The sequence below is a fragment of the Myotis brandtii genome, unplaced genomic scaffold (genome assembly GCF_000412655.1).
Source record: "Myotis brandtii unplaced genomic scaffold, ASM41265v1 scaffold850, whole genome shotgun sequence".
Classification (NCBI taxonomy): domain Eukaryota; kingdom Metazoa; phylum Chordata; class Mammalia; order Chiroptera; family Vespertilionidae; genus Myotis; species Myotis brandtii.
Genome location: NW_005371455.1, coordinates 967,236 through 984,377, shown reverse-complemented (window position 1 = coordinate 984,377; position 17,142 = coordinate 967,236). Strand labels below are relative to the sequence as shown.

General features: G+C 37.0%; 1 protein-coding gene across 2 annotated transcripts in view; it reads left to right on the top strand.

Annotated features, from left to right (window-relative positions):
* The window catches only part of CTNNA2 (catenin (cadherin-associated protein), alpha 2), a 1,155,525-nt gene that overhangs the window by 1,112,532 nt on the left and 25,851 nt on the right, over window positions 1–17,142 (top strand). Inside the window, exons 17-18 of one of the 2 annotated variants that reach the window (XM_005884742.2) lie at window positions 2,499–2,633; window positions 14,107–14,247. In XM_005884742.2, coding sequence (XP_005884804.1) covers window positions 2,499–2,633; window positions 14,107–14,247 — 276 coding nt within the window. The remainder of the gene's footprint in view (window positions 1–2,498; window positions 2,634–14,106; window positions 14,248–17,142) is intronic. The other variant, XM_005884743.2, reaches the window with a different exon arrangement.

The following is a 17,142-nucleotide window of genomic DNA, read 5'->3' as shown; positions in this document are numbered from 1 at the left end:
CCGGCCAGCCCTTTTGTGCCTCCACCCCTCCTACCAGTCTCTATGCGGTCTCACTTTTGGTCCTCGGGTGTCAGGTTCGCTTCAGCGAATCTTCTGTTGATTATTCGGGATTTTTTTCTATGTTTTAGTTGTAATTCCAGTTTGTTCCTGGGAGCGTGTCTGTGCAGCATCCAAGTCCTCTGCAGTCATTTTTAATCTCCCCGCCTTGTCAATGCCCTCATTTCACAGATGTGGAGACTGAGGCCCAGAGAAGGGGAGGTACCTGCAGTGACCCCAGCAAGTAGGGGCAGAGTGGAGACTAAAACCACGAGTCCTGGCTCCCGGGTCAGCTCCCTTTCTCCCAGGCTGTCACCTGGTCTCACTCTCACGCTGAGACTGGGAAGAGGCAAGAACTTCTCCTTGAGTCCAAGGTTCCGGTTCCTGCACCCAGGATCCAAGGCAGTATGTGTCGGGGAGATGTGCGATGGGCGACCCTATCCCGTGCCCTCGCCTCCCCCCTTCCATCAGCCTTCTTCCTCCGGGGCACGTAGTGCGGGAGGCCTTCCCTCAAAGTCCCCCCTGTTTCCCTTCCAGATGGTTTGGGACACAAGGGGGTAAAGCCTGCCCTACTGAGTGGAGTCAGCCTGTCACAACCAAATGCCATGGACTGGGTGGTTTAAACAACAGACATTTATTTTCTCCTGGTTCTGGAGGCTGAAAATCCAAGATTGGTGCCAAGCGTGTCGAGTCCCAGTGGGGACATTCTTCCTGGCGTGCAGCGCCCCCTCCTCACTGTGTCCTCACATGCCTCTTTGCATGCATGTCTTTATTTGTGTTTTAAATACTTCAGTTTAAATAACAGAATAGAATGAGAAGTACCGAGGAATAAATTGATTGCCTTTATTTTGCCTGAAAATATTTTTATGAAGATTTGAGATATGCACGCAATATAAACTTTTTACGGACTGTTGCATTTTTAATTACTGTTCCATTGAGATAGAACTTTCAGTTTAATTTGCTGCAAGGTATTTGTATCAAAAGACTAGTCAGCCCTCTAGGGAGATATCATTTTAAAGTTAATTCCTTTCAGTAGATGGGTCTCTGGAGTGGGATAAATATTACAGTATTAAGTACTTTTAGAAAGCTGAAAAACAGTCTCTGTGGGTTTCTTTCTTGATAAATACAGTTAGTGGGAGGGAAGGGGAATGCTACAATGGTAAATGTTATGTATGAAAGAGACCCCTTTGTCATTTATTCAATAAGTGGTCAAAACCACTGGCTTCACAGTACTAATGAAAGAACTATTTTCTTGAGCTTTAAGGAAACAATTGGAGTGCTTTTTCTCATACTCTTAGTCTAAATAAGATAACTTCACTGCGGCCTGTGGGTGTTTATTTCTTACCATGTTTCATCAAGGATCTTGTGATTATATGTTTTTTACAAGTGCCAAATTGGGTCAGAACAATGGAATGGCCTGGAGAATCTCAAACTGAACTTTTGAAACTGGAATATATTTCAATGACGGATAGCCATTGGCATTGGAGCCTCCGAAATGCCTTAGGAGCCATGTACATGTCTGTGGAAGTGTTCATCTCAGTTCAGTGTATTCGATGAACAACTACCTGTTAAAGTCACAAAGAGAATTCAAAATCCCTGGTCATAGTTGACTCTGGCATATCCAGAGTCTGGGGTCTGTTGTTTCTCTTATAAGTGTTTCAATTGGTATCAACTTCATTCTCTCTCACATCTGTTTCTCTTACAGTGGTCATGATGCTTCTCGTTAGAAACATTGATGAGAAACATCGATCAGCTGCCTCCTGCACGCCCCCTACTGGGGATGTGCCCGCAACTAAGGTACATGCCCTTGACCAGAATCGAACCTGGGACCTTTCAGTCCGCAGGCCGATGCTCTATCCACTGAGCCAAACCAGTTAGGGCATGTTGCTAAAATTTTGATAAATAGGAAGATCCCGAAGATGTAATAGTTTTTTTCTTTAGTGAATGAAGCATTTCTTAAAAAAAAAAACAACTAAAGGAAACCAGTGATATTCCCTTCCAACTAATTGAATTGAAACTCTACCCTTTTCTATGGCAGAGAGATTGCCACACAGAGTGATTTCCTTCTAGCATGTGTTGCTTTGGTTGTTTGTATTAAAATAACTTGCACAGAGTAAACATTGAATGAGCCACTAGGAATAACAATGGTAAAATATTTCGTTTCTTAACCGTTTTGAAGACAACTGATAAAATACCCAGAAACATGTTCAGAAGTCCCAGTAAGACTTGCTGAAAGATCTTTACAGGTCTCTTGGTAGAATTTTGTTAAAGTCAAACTAATTATTCTAAACTATTGGCCGTGGTATTCCTAACATGCTATAGAAAGTATCTATACGAAATGGATATAATGAAAGTATATGACACCAAAACCTTTTCTTCTCACCACAGCTTTCATAATATATCAAGTGTTAGAAACTGAAGAGGACGTACTAACTGAGATCACTGTTTTAAATGTTTTATAGTGTCCTGATTCAGCCTGTAAGCAGGATTTATTAGCCTACCTTCAACGAATTGCCTTGTATTGCCATCAGCTTAATATCTGCAGCAAGGTGAAGGCGGAAGTGCAGAACCTGGGAGGAGAGCTCATTGTGTCAGGGGTAAGCTGGGACTTGGGCTTCACGATTTAAGTTCCCACTGTTGTACTTCCAGGCAAGAATTCTTGGCAACAGTACTGCTAAAAACCACCAAACTACAGTGATTCATAGGGAGGTAGTTTTAAAATAAATGTTATCACCATTATTCCAGACCTTACAATAACTCACAAAGAGCGATTTGATTTTCCAATTACCCCGTGTTTATACTAGCCTTGTAAAATCTCCATTATTCACAAGAAACTAATTTCATAGTCTGCAAACTCATTGCCAAGCTGTGACTATTATAATTATTTGGGGCTTTGGTATATTTACTCATTGTGAGTCTACATCCCTTTGTTAACCCAAGTAATTTTCATTCAGGAGCCAGCCTCTCTATGTGTGGATTGTGTTCACATGTTAGAGATGATAAAAACAATGGAAATTCATTCATCAGGTTCCAATGCATACTAGGTTTTCAGTAACCCTTAAAGCCACAATGTTTGAATGTAATACAGGTTGATGTGCTGTTGCCAAAAACTAACATAGTTTTCAAACACTAACAATTATATATTTTTTTACTTAATCACTCCAGTGTTTCCCTTCTCATGAAAATATAAGTATCTGGTTCATTTCATCAAAGGCAAAGAAATAAGAAGCTCAGTAAATAGAAGGATCATGATTTCTTGGCAAGATTTTCAAATGTATGTGTTGAGGTTCTTCATCTTGGCTTCTTCTCCCCCTCACTCAGTCCCTCTCTTTTAACAAAAGTTGCCATCTATGGTTTTAAACTATTTGCAGTTCTGAAGTGTGGCTCTACCACCTTTAGTTCTTTTCCCAGTCAACCATGATGCTGCCTTTTGAAGTGTGGCATTACCAGGAACATAACCTTATCAACGTAGGAAATGCCTTGAGAAAATCACATTGGTCACAAAGCTCAATTCCCCCCCCCCCTCCAAGCCACTTTTTTAAAAATTCATCAATTTGACCCTTTGATAAAAATATGTGGAGAAATCATTCTTGAATCCAAAGGTTTTATTTCCTATATTGCTTGAGTTGCAGAAAACATAGCTGGGAAAAGAGCTGATCTGGCTTGCATGGAGGTGCCATCTGGAAAGCCTGGTCCATGCAATCCTACCTAGAGCCCAATAAATTGGCTATTTTGTGCCTCTTTCTAAAGCATAGTCACCTCTTTGTTTTTCCAAAATGATCCTGCTTCAACATTCTTCAACAACCAAGTGCAATCTGTCTTGCAATGTGTCCCTTTCTGTCAAGTTGGTAACTACCAAAATTCTCTCTGCCAAGAAGTAATTGATCAAAACATTGCATCTCCCTTGCTTCCTTTCTTCTCTTCAGCCTCGATGGTATAGTTTCCCATACCATTCAGCTGTCATGTCCATCTGTATATAGTACCTGTGGAACTGAGTACTTTTTGTTTAGCTTGCCTTGTGTGCTTTCATTTGTCACGTTCCAAATCTTATTATTTACATGGATGCACAAAGCATCTTTTGTGGATCTCAGACTCCACAGCTTCATCTGGACAATATTTTCCTGGCAGAGTTGCTCTCCATCATCCTCTCAGTACCCATGATTCATCACTGCCTCCAGAGCTTCATTTCCATTGTCTTTTCCTCATTGAGATGTAGTCCAAACCATCATTCGCTTTTATCACTTGCACTGTTGGCATTTGCAAAGGTGTTTGAGATTGAGAAGCCCATTTCCTTCTTTGAGTCTTATTGGCAAAGAACAGAAATCCTTGCATGGGAGAAGGCTTCTATTAGAGGAATGTTATACAACTTTATAATAATTCTGAGTCAAATGCATTATAAGGGTTTGCTATATATTGCTTGGTTATGGGCCCACTCTTGGCCTCCTCATGATTTTTTTCAAGCTTCATTGCTATTTGGTGCCATACCTGCATCCGTAGTCTGCTGTCTTTGCCACTTCTGCCTCCACCTTATTCTGCATTTCCTTCACTAATGGTGAATGAAGAAAAAAGTCAATATGTTTATTTTGCAAAATAGCCACAAATGACTGCCTTCAAAGTTTTGAAAGCATCAAGAATGTGACAAACTTTCAATGATTTTGCCAAGAAAATGCATTCCTGCTTTGGGCTCCATTTTATTTTGTTATCTGGCATGACAAAGTTGCTATAGTTTTAAGGAGAAACAACTATAGTATAATGCATAATAAATAAAGAGAAATAGTTAACATTTTCTTGTTTTTCCCCTATGTTTATATACATGGGATCAAAGCTGTGGTTTCTTCTCTGAAATATATGAAAGCCCCCAGGAAGATATATTTGTTGGAAGTCAAACTTTCTCCTAAAACAGAAAAGATTTGGACAGATGATTTCCATTTTGCCAAGAAAATGATTTGAATTTCAAAACTCAGAGCCGTTTTTTTTCAATCTTCTGCTGGCATGATGAACATATAAAATGTACATGTGCATAATAATATACCATGTTAGCATGTGATGCTTTATGTGATTCTATGTAGACATTGGGAGAGGCCTTTTCTGTTATATCTTTTGTGTGAGAACTGGCTCTAGAAAATTCAATAGGTCATGGGTGGAAATGGGAGCAAATGCTCTTCATGAGTCATGATGGGGAACTAAAGAAATAAAGGAGTTAAGATGTATGCTGACATATGCTCATTCACACAACTGTTGTCTAAGAAGCACCATTAGTTTTCTGGCTGGCGACCAACTTTTTAAATTCATTGGCTTAAACCTTTCTCAACAGCCAAATGGTCCCATTCTTATTAAATCTCAAAGTAGAAGATGCATTTGGGAGCCAATTCAGCTCAACTAGGTTGCTAAGGGGTAACAGTAAAGAGGAAAAAATAATTTAAAGATGAGTAGAGTGATAGCCCTAGCTGGTATGACTCAGTGGGTAGAGTGTCAGCCCACAGACTGAAGGGTCCTAGGTTCGATTCCAGCCAAGGGCACATACCTTAGTTGTAGACTCAATCCCCAGCCCTGGTTGGGGCATATGTGGGAGGCAACTAATCAATGTGCCTTTCTCACATCAATGTTTCTCTCTGTCTCTTTCCCTCCCTTCCACTCTCTCTAAAAAAGTCCATGGAAAAATGTCCCCTGGTGAGGATTAACATCAACAAAAAGAGTAAAGTGATAGAGATATTAAAGTGAAAGCAGAGGACACAAAGGCCAGAAGATTAAAACAGTCTCTTAGTTTATAAACTGGCTTTGTTTGCTTAGTTTGGCGTTTGCTTATTAAGTCTCTTAAGTCAGTTGACATGCATTTTGGGAAAAGAAATGTTAAAAGAAGAAGAGAAAGAGAGGGAAGGAAGGAAGGAAGTGGCATGAAAGAGGGAAGAAGAGAAAAAAAGGGAAAGAGAAACTTAATCATAGTACATCATAAATTTGTTTCGTGCAGGTAAGAGCTATTAAACATGACAGCATTATATTCACCATGGGAGAAAAGTTGAGCCAAAATGTTTCAAGTATGTAAATACATTTTGAATACAAATAAGTTCCAATGCCATGATATGGAAATTACCTGTATATTTGATTGTCATGTTTTTAATTAATTTTTGTTGACTAGGTTTCAGAGGATTTAATGGGTTCTTTTATATTTAAAAACAAAGAGGTACACAAAGTTCTGGAGAAATCAAACCCACCTACAACCTTCAATTATCTTTACCTACCCAAAGACTTATACTTTATTCATTATTCTGGACAAGATTAGAAACACTGATGTAGGATTTTAGAACATAGAATGGTGAACATCAGCATCTGATAAAACTGAAAAAGTCCACTTAAAAAAAAAGTTCAAATACAACAGGAGCCCCATTATAACAATGAAGCCAGAACACAAGAGCAATATCCCTGCTCTGGGCAGGAGTTCGATGCTCAGATCAGAGATGGAGGGACTTTAATATAACTTAGAGCTAACTCCACAAGAAAATATTAGAAATTTAATAAATTTCATTGCATATACATGTCCTTTTTTTCAAAAATATGTTTTTATTGATTATTTAGAGAGACGAAGGGGGAGGGTGTGTGTGTATATATATAGAGAGAGAGAGACAGAGAGAGAGAGACAGAGAGAGAGAGAAACATCGATGGTTGCCTCCCATATGCACCCTGGCCAGGGATTGAACCTGCAACCTGGGTATGTGCCCTGACTGGGAATCCAACCAGCAGCAACCCTGCAGTGCATGGGATGAAGCTCAACCAACTGAGTCACACTGCCCAAGGCTGCATATATATTTTTTATACTAACAAAATGTAGAAACACAGTTTAGAAGTGAGGAATGTTAGTTCCCCAAGTCCTCAAGCTGATTGAATGGAGTCCTAACCTGTTCCTGAGGGATTGAGTAACTGCCCTAATGTGCACTTTTGTTCTTTGCCTTTTAAATCTCTCCTTTCCAAATGTAAATCTATTTCAATTGAGTTATGGAAAGAGGTTTGACAAGGCGAGCAAGTACAGTTTGCGACATTGATAGGATTTAAATTGGTAAAGAGAAAATTAGAGAATAGGGGTTAATTACAGTCATTTGTACCACCTATATTTCATGTCATTTAAAAAAAATTAAACTCAGTTAAAATCAACATGAATAGTTACGGTAATAAATGAAAAGCATTCAGAGAAATACAGAAACTGATAATATTCAAATCTTCCCTAACATTGGCATGTAATCAAAGATACGTATGTGGATCTGCACACATATACATATAAGAGATACACTTGACTTGACATTTACTCCATTACCCCATGAATAAGCAATAAGCAAGAACAAATGGTTGACAACTATGACATGTCTAATCCAATACAATTCAGGGAAAATAAAATGTGAGATTTAGTTATATAATTTCATATACAATATATCATATATATATATGTATATATATATGTAAAAATTGTGGCTTGTTGAGATGAAAGTTGCATTCCATTTGAAAAGTTCCGTTTTTTCTCAATAAAATGTGTATTTTGAATTGAGATGAAACAGTCATTTGAAATAAGCATTGTACCTGGTTATGTAGATCTGTACTTTAAGCAACTTTTTTGAGAATCTCCTTTTTATTTCTTCTGATCATCTTTACTGATCAAAGTGTAGTAGTAATGGGGAAAAAATATAAATTTCTAGCTATTTTAGTTAGGGTTTGGAATGCATTTTTGTGCTCATTTTATCAGAGGGGTAGGTGTTTAGGGGATTTACTACAGTGCCAAAGAATTTTATCCAGATCTTTCAGAGGGTAGGCCATTAAGTATTTGTTAAGTATTTGATCTAGGAAGAGTAGGAGAGTCCAGATCTAAAGAGTAAGATAAAAACAAAGTTCAGATTACAAATGTGGATAGAGGGAGAACCATAGAAGATCAAATAGTTTCTTATCATTTGCAGAATGGCACAATTTTTGCTAGTAAGATGGGTTGTTGTATAATTCAATCTTTCTCCCCAAAACCTACCCCCCTAATCTGTTAAGATAGGAAAACTATAACCATTTAATTCTGATTCCTGCATTATTTCTTCCTTGGTTACATTCCTATCAGTGTATATGTCTTTAATTTTTGTGTAGTCCAAATTATGCAAACCTTCAGAGAAAATAAGCTTTACGTGATTTTTCACTGCAAACTCATTGTCCCGGTGTTATAAAAGTGACATTTAACAAACTCCAGGCATTATTTTTGGAAGAAAAGTAAAAACCTCTTTGGGTGTCAGTTATCATTGAAAACTTTTGTCTATTGCACCACACCTGTGTAGGTGTCTCCCTTAATAGTTCTGTGCAAGGGAGGATGGTGTACTGCTCTAAGAGGTGGCTTTTCAGTTAAATACTCAGTGATAGGAACCTGACACTTACCAATGTGATCCATTCTATTCATTGAAAAACATCAGTTATTCATTGATGGAATTAAACCAGTTGGCAATCTTACTGAATTAGAATACTTTATATTCGAACTAGAGGCCCAATGCATGAAATTCATGCAAGGGGCTCAAGGCTCGACCCTCACAGCCCTGGCTGCCTCATGGACCCGCCCCTCTGCCCCCCCACCCACTGGACGTTCTGGAAGGTCATTCTGCTGTCCAGTCTAATTAGCATATTAGCTCTTTATTATATAGGATGCTGTCATCCCAGAAAATAAGAAAACAGACTCTAACTAGGACATGAACCAAGCATATAACTCTCTTTATCTTACCTGGAGGGGTAGATGAATTGACCTAACTTAGATCTACTCAGTAGATTGATTTGATTGCATCACCTGAACTTATGGGCTGAGAAGTTTTTATTTTAGTTTGAGGGCTTTATTACTTGTAAGAGTAGAAAGAGTTAGTGGCTTTAAGAAGACATTTTTGCCTCAGATATTTCTGCCTCAGAAATGTCAATGCCATTACCTGTCATTCAGTCAATGAACTTTCATTCATTTGGGTTTTAGAAGTTTTATAAAGCTTTGAAAATCCTCTAGTTAAAAGAAGGAAGGCAAGTAATTTACATCTTAATTTATTAGCAATTAATGCCTTAGATTTCAGTTAATATTCTGAGAATTATGGGGCATGCAGGAGGCAGCCAATGAATGATAATATTTTTTGAAAACTTGAAAATTAGACACATGAGAGATACCTTGCCTAGATGAGGGACAATGATATATATTTTAATATCTGTGAAACACTGGCAACCCTATTTAAGAAGTAATGGCTTATAACATTTTCTCATAAGACATTATTCTAATTTTTAATACATTTTTAATTATGCCAGAGAGGAAGGGAGAGATAGAAACATCAATGATGAGAGAGTATTATTATTGGCTGCCTCCTGCATGCCCCACACTGAGGATCAAGCCCGCAACCCAGGCATGTGCCCTTGACCGGAATCGAAACCTGGACCCTTCAGTCCACAGATTGATGCTCTATCCACGAAGCCAAACTGGCTAGGGCCATTATTCTAATTTTGAGATACTGTCTGAATGTGGTAATTGTCAGATTTTATTCAAAGATGTTCATTAATATGTTTTAAACAATGTCTGTAGTACTGTCATAGGAGCTACTTCCTCCGCCCCCCCTTTTTAAAAAAAAACAAAACAAAACACCTAGTTTTGAATATGTGAGGGCAAATCCAGTATACATGTTCCCTTCAATTGAACCAATTATGGGAATCTAAAGTGTTGAGTGGATACCTTTATTTAGAAACAGTATCTGTAATTCAGTTCTTGCTTCCTGGTTTTACTATATACATTTGAATTTGTCAGCTCTAGTCAAGAAATACATTATTTTGAATTAGTTACAGAAATCCATTGTGATCTTTGTTGTTGTTGTTCATACTTGGAGATGCCTCAAGAATTCCTGGACTGAAGGCAGTTGAAGAAAAAGAAAACATGTGAACAACTTGATATAAAAAATAAAAGATGAACTTTAAAACCATAAGCTAAATATCATCTGGGGATTTCATTTTGATTTTGCACAATTTTTCATTACCTCAGATAGTGAAAAGTAAAAGAAATAAAGAGACCCCCCTCCCATGGCAAAGCAGAAACAGAATTTTTAAAGTCTGTACTAGGTTTTATAAAATTTTGAGAATATTTTTCTAGAGAAAGATCAATGTGTCCATATGTTGTTCCTACTTTCTAATGAAAAATGAATCCTAAGTACTAATGATTAACAATTAGAACTTCAAAGAGTTGTATTTATTTATTGTTTATATAATTATATTTTCTGATTCACTGAATTCAGCATTTCTATTGCATTCCAACTACATAACAGGCATAGTGCTAAATATTGGTTGGGTAAAGGCATTCAAAGACCTTTATCTCTAGGAGCAAATAATTTTTCTGAAAAAGATACATTTTTTGCTGTTCATTGTGCTTTTATTAGATTGTGTAGTCTATTGTTTGTTGTTGTTTTTTAAAGTTTTTTTTTAATCTTACTGTTCAATATTCTCAGCCAGAAGAGCAGGGGTTGATGGCTAAAGATACATTTTTTGCTGTTCATTGTGCTTTTATTAGATTGTGTAGTCTATTGTTTGTTGTTGTTTTTTAAAGTTTTTTTTTTAATCTTACTGTTCAATATTCTCAGCCAGAAGAGCAGGGTGTTGATGGCTATCTCTGTGAATGCACTGTGTTTCTTGGTTTACTATATTCTATAAGTAAAAACGTGTTTAACTTACAATCATTTGCATTTGCCCCTACATGTTATTTTGTCAAATGCTTTCTTCAGTTTAACTTAAATGATTTATGAAATATGGCTTTGATCACAGCCCTTAGAAAAGAAATATGTGCCATGCTATGGCCCATGTCTCTTACAAATAGGAATGACTTCTGGATGGGCAATGTGGCGTTTTCTTGGTTCAGATATCTTTTATGCTTCAGAACACATTGTCTTACTCAATTTTGAACAGTCATATTTCTTCTGGATAATAAATGCATTTCAAATATTTTATACCAATCCTATTTTCTTGAAGACAAGCTTTCTTAATTTAGACTTTCATCTTTTCTCACATTATTAATACTATATCTTATTTGATTGCTTTTCTCTGACTACCTTCATCTGTGCAGATGCCTTACTGATAATGAACTTGACTTCCTGGAACTCTGGCTAGATGTCTGTCAAATCTGCACAACTTGTCTCTTGACCCCTTTCATCCATTTCCTTTTGCAAATCTGTCTTACAAATGAGATAATAATATCCTGGAGAAGTTCCAGTCAGCATCATCTTCTAAGAACCATGTACTCTTTTAAACCTAAGGGTCTGTATGTGAGAGAGTATCATAAAACCAACTCAAAACATAATCTTTTTATCTCATAGCTCCTGGTTCAAAGCTCCTGGTTCAAATCTGTTGCTATCAAAATCGGATTCTCTCTTGTAATTTCCCTTCAATAGCATTTTGAGCAAATTGAATGCCACTGCCTGATTATGTCTTCCATGGTGAATTTCTTTGTAAATACCTAGGCAGGTCATTCTTTCAGAGTATACACATTATTCGACCTGACTTTTCTCAATCCTTTTCACTAAGAAATAAAATAAAACAAAACACTTTGCTTTCAACAAACAAAAAATTCAAAATCAACCCTACATCTCTCTGGTCAGAGTTAGTTATACTCATGACTTCAGTAATGGGATCTCTTGACTGAAATCTTGCAATTACTTCATATCTTGTCTTGAAGAGGGAACTAATCCATTCAGGTAATGCCATAAAAAGCATGCATCAAATCCACAATTGCAGAACTTGGTTTTCATAAACAATGTCAAGAAGCTAGATCCTAAGAATAGTTGGAAATTATTTGATCCCAGCATTGCATTCTTTGTCAAAGAAAGCTTTGTTAATTTAACTAATATAACTAAAGACATCACATTCAATCATACTAAAAAGTCAGCACAGTTCACCACTCCGCATCCTTTTGATGCAGCCTAGTTTTGCATTGGGTTCCTGAAGTCAGGCTCCAGTTTCCAAATAAACAACAGATAATAAGAAATAACAATAGATTAAAATCTAATTCCAGTTCGCTTTGTTTTAATAAAGTGTTTAACTCCATTTTTTAATATCTTAACATAGGGGGAAGGGTACCTTCTTTGTTAGGTAACAAAAATCTTAAGGTTAATGGATAACAAGGAAGTGCATCATTACTCTTGAAATAATGACCTTTAAATTTTGTATGAAAGCTGCTATGATACAAATAAGTTTATAATAAACAATAATCATTTTGAAATAGAGAAATAATGATAATGGCAAAAAATTCTGTATAATGGCAAAAAAATCAAGAAATTTTTAAAACCAAATGGGTTCATTATAAAGTATAAAAGAACAAGGGTAGGCCAACTAGTCAGTGATCCAATATGTAAAAACTGGAAGACAATAAGACTTTATAGGGACATTAATTGGGAAATCTCATGCAACAAAAACTGTTAAATATAGAAGTTGAATTTAGACTTGGAATTAATAAAATGGAAATGGAATAAGGAAAATATAAACAGAGTATTATTGTTTTTCTAATAATATTAGTACAAAAAGGTCAAATATAAGGAAACTTTTTTGTTCTCATAGTCAGATATTTTTTTTTTCTGTTCGATTGTCTTTAATTCTCTCAGGATATTCTTTAAATGTCATTAGCATTCATTTTGAAGTAAAAGATGAGAGTAATGTTGCCAAATCTGTAACTAGTTTGAATTTTATAGCTTCTGTGTTTCAAAATACTCTCTAATTTGTCAATTTTGCTTAAAAATTTTAAATTGTGATTACCAAATACACTTATCTATTCAGTGAGTTAAGGATGACAGAACTAGAAATAGAACTATATTGACTTAAAACAGAAGGAAATAATTCCAAATTGGGAATTTCATCTGCATACAGAAACAGCCAACTAGGCATCACTCATTTATTATGTCATGAATTACAGCTGTTATTTTGAATCTTTATTTTTACTAAAATATTTTCTATGGAGAGAGAGATCTGGCTTCTGGATGTGGATGGTTTCTGGACCTCCCTGCTCTTCAGTGTCACCCCTTCCATTTATTTTATTGTAATAACCAATTGACAACTTAGAATAGTTCACATTTTAAACTTCTAAATCTTCATTTGTAAAAAACAAACAAAAAAACCCCAGTTCTCTCCACATAATTTTCCATCTTAGCTGATTAAAAAAAATAGATTCAGAGGTATAACTAGATGACTATAGCAGAAGTGCATGTGACAAAAATGTCTGGTCACTTCACATCACTGAGTCACTTAAACTTGACCTCTCAGAGCAGCAGTGCAGGGGATCTTATGACTGTAGAAATCATGCTGTATTTGATTTTTCTCCAGTTTTGAAGGTGGACCCCCTTTATATGTATGTAATATTCAGTATACATGGAAAAATTTAGTCAAGACTGTCAGTAATATTTTATGTCAAAGTTAACATCCTAAAGGTAGAAATAGGCATTGGTCATTGGCTTATCTTGGAAATTGTGCTTATCACAAAATTCACCCATGGGTGCAAAAATGAAGAGTAAAAAGAGTTGCAATTTTAGCAACAATGAATGCCTTAGTTCTTCAGTGATTCCAATAACAGAGGTAAGTATCCCCTTAGTGTCATTACTGGCTGGATGTGCAGAGGCCCGAGGGCTTGGTGAAGGTCACACAGCAGGGCAATGGAACTTCCAAGAAAGGCATCTGACACTCCCCCTGTACCGTTCCAGGCTTTAAGAGCTTCAGCCCTTGCTTTCTCTCTTGGTGATCTTCAGTGCTTTAAATAGGGGATTCACCCCCTCTGAACCCACTACAGTTGTCCCTACAATGCCTGGCAAGGCAGGGTGCTTCTTCATCCTCCTTCTCTCAGGTGGTCCATATACCTGTTCAAGAGAACCAATGAGAAATCCTAGTGGCCGGGCTGTTTAATATCACAGAGGCCCACCGATCTCTTTCAGCACCTAATTCCTTCATATGCCTCTTTCTCCCGATTACCCACTCCCTCTTCCATGTCCCTAATCCCTTCCCAATAGGGTACGTTTTATTTTTTTCTCTTGCTCTCTCTCTCATGCTCTCTTTTCTGTATCTCTCGGAAATCAGACAGGAGTTCAGAACACTTTCACTACCTTTTATGAGGTAGATTGTGATGTCATAGATGGGGGCAGGGCTAGTCAACTTTCTACCCACCTCCCAACCTGTGCTGAGGGAGCTCCGATCAGTGGAAGCAGTGATTCCTCCATGGTGAGTAACTTTGCTTTCTAATCTAATCTGTCTCATTGTAAACATTACTTTTGAAAGCAGGAAAATGGGGTTTTAAGGAGGTAAAGATGCGGCCACTCAGGCCCTCTTTACTTACTGTTAACCAACATTGGAGAAAGGATCTACTTATTTATTCTCCTAATAGATGAAGGATTCTACAGCACAGATACACTCTTCAACTGTGATCTAAACTTGAGAAATGAAACTGGTATTTTCATTCCTCTATTTCTGAGTCTTCCTTCCCATGGGGACTGAAAGTCATTGCGGATGAGGAATGAATTCATTCTGTAGTCCTTCAGTGAGCTTCTTTAAGGAGGACTAGTTAGGTGAATGCATTCTTCTTCATTTGAAAGATTTCTGGATCGCAGAATAGCCTTTATTGATGTTTGCCCAGAGAATCAGTCTGCTCCTCCAAAATTGTGGGTTAAAATGGTGAAGAAACTGATACGTAAGAGTTGCCAACAATTTTGGTGTTGATATAAACAAGTGAAAGTGTTTCTAATGCAAAGACTAATATATTTATTTTTAAAGAGAGTCACCATTCTTGCAAGATGAAGGGTACAGCCACATTACAAAGTGTCACAACCCAATTTGCTACCTTTTTGTTGTTGCATGTCATAATATTGATGCTGTTTGGTGTGATTCCTTGGTAGTTATGGGCTTTGAAAAGCTGTGGTCCTTTGTTTCATTGGGGTTTCTGTTACTGATTATTTCTTTTATATGCCTTAGTATTTAGAAAGAAAAGATCAACTGGAGTGAGCATTTTCCTCCACCTTCCTTGTTCACTCCTAGGTACCTATTAAAACTGTCAAGATGTCAGCTTCTATATAAAAGGGCAAAGGAAGCTCACAGAGGTGGTTAAATCGGTAAGGGTTGTTTAGCATCAGGGTGGGTGTTTTGGAAAGGATTTGAACATCAGAACCTGAGGCCCTGTTACTTCTCATGAGGTGGGATAAAAACATCCTCCTGTGGGTCAGGAGTATTATGAAATATTTTAAGAATGTATCACTTATTTTTTCAAAGTAGATATGCATCCCCAGTTAATTGGCTAAATGTGGATATTGGTTTTGAAGAATTGGGGGCAGTTTAAAAGGAGGAGTCCTTTCTCATCAATAGCTTTTGTGTTATGGGTAGATTTTCCCACCCCTCCTCCCCAACTTAGGCATTTTAACAGCTCAAAATCAATAGTCCAAAAATGGACTGGAGCTGATACTGCCCTTTTTGTCACCTGGGGTGGAGCAGTGTGGTGATTTCTGGAGTAATTTTCCCACCTAAGTTTTCTAACTTAATATGACTGCAATGGTGGTGATTTCAGGTACAATAAGGAAAAATAGAGCCAGGACTGGCCAATAGGAAGATCTGGGTGATAATCACCTGCCGTCAGCTTAGTATTGCAGTGTGGGTAACATCACATATGTTGGGTGATGTATGTTGGGTACCTCAAGTCTATGGCCTACCTCCCATTAAAAATGCTAGACCCCTGAAACACCAGTACAAGCCCACTTTCAGTGCCAGAAAAAAATCTGATGTCTAATCATAGCTCAAGTTTTTAATGTCTTTTATCAACCCTCATACAGCTGCCAGGTAAGAAATGCTCATATTTTACAAACCCTTGGAATACAGTCATCTTTAAACTTCGTGAGTTAAGAACGGTTGTGTTGTGCGCTTGTGCAAATTTAGAGAGTATGTCATGGAATGCATTGTGTATGCACTTGTTTATCCTCATGTGCATGTGTCATTTATAGTGGTGTTCAGTGTTTTTTTAAAATTCATTTTGTATGTATTTAAGTTATAATTTAAAAATACATACACATAATTTGTGCTCTAAATGAAACAGTGAAGTAGAACAGAAGTTGCATTAATTTGGGATCTGAACACTGGTCCTATTTCTGTCACTGCCTAATTAGGTAACAACATAAATTACTTAAGTCTTTTGGGCCCCTGTTTTCTCATCTGTAAAATGATGATAGATGATCTAATGGATATATCCTAAAGTATTTCTGCTCTAAAAATCTATGGCTTTATCATATATTTTTGAAGAAATGGTTTATGGGGAAAAATTGTTGATGAGACTTGTTGTTGTTTTTTTTATAGGTCCCACAATTAGTCCAATCAGAAAGAAAATTTTAGTCCAAACTATATTTTTAAAGTGTATCCTATATCTGATGTACTATTATTTGGTTAATAATTTAAGTGGGTTATATATTTTTAAATGGACAGTATCAAGCCAATGATAATTAGCTATGTGTTGATTTAGAAAATCGATTTATTTTTTAACTTTGTAATTTTTATGTTATTCTGATTTTTGAGATTTAAAACAATCCCTGTCTACTAGGAATAGATGGAGCTAGGTCTCATTGAGGTTCTAACATTCAAAATTACTTATGCAATATTGCAAGAATTTCATTGTGGTGTTGGGACGGGTTGATGAGTTGGGAATTGGTGGGTACTGAGCTATGTGCTATGGGAGATAGAAGCATGTATAGCCTGTTTCTTACTCTTGAGGAATGTACAACCTTTTGGGGAGTCTAGATACATGCCAAGTGTCAACTTTGGAGGTGAACACAGTTAAGTGTCAAAGAACCAAGAAATATCTCAAATATCCCTGTGACCAGCGTGGGCTGGATAGCACAGGGAAGGCTTTCTGAGAAGCTGAGGCTGTCAGCTAACTTTGAACAGAGTGGGTTAGATTTGTGTTGTCATACAAAGGACAGCAAGGAAGCATTTCAGGTCAGCGAGACCACATAATTGTAAATGTTACAAAGGATATCTTGTGTTTAGAATTGCCATGTGTCAAAATCAAAGTCATTGCTCATAGTCCAGTCCCATATGTGCCCCTTCCCCCTTAATCGTGTGCTGACTTTACCGTATGTGATA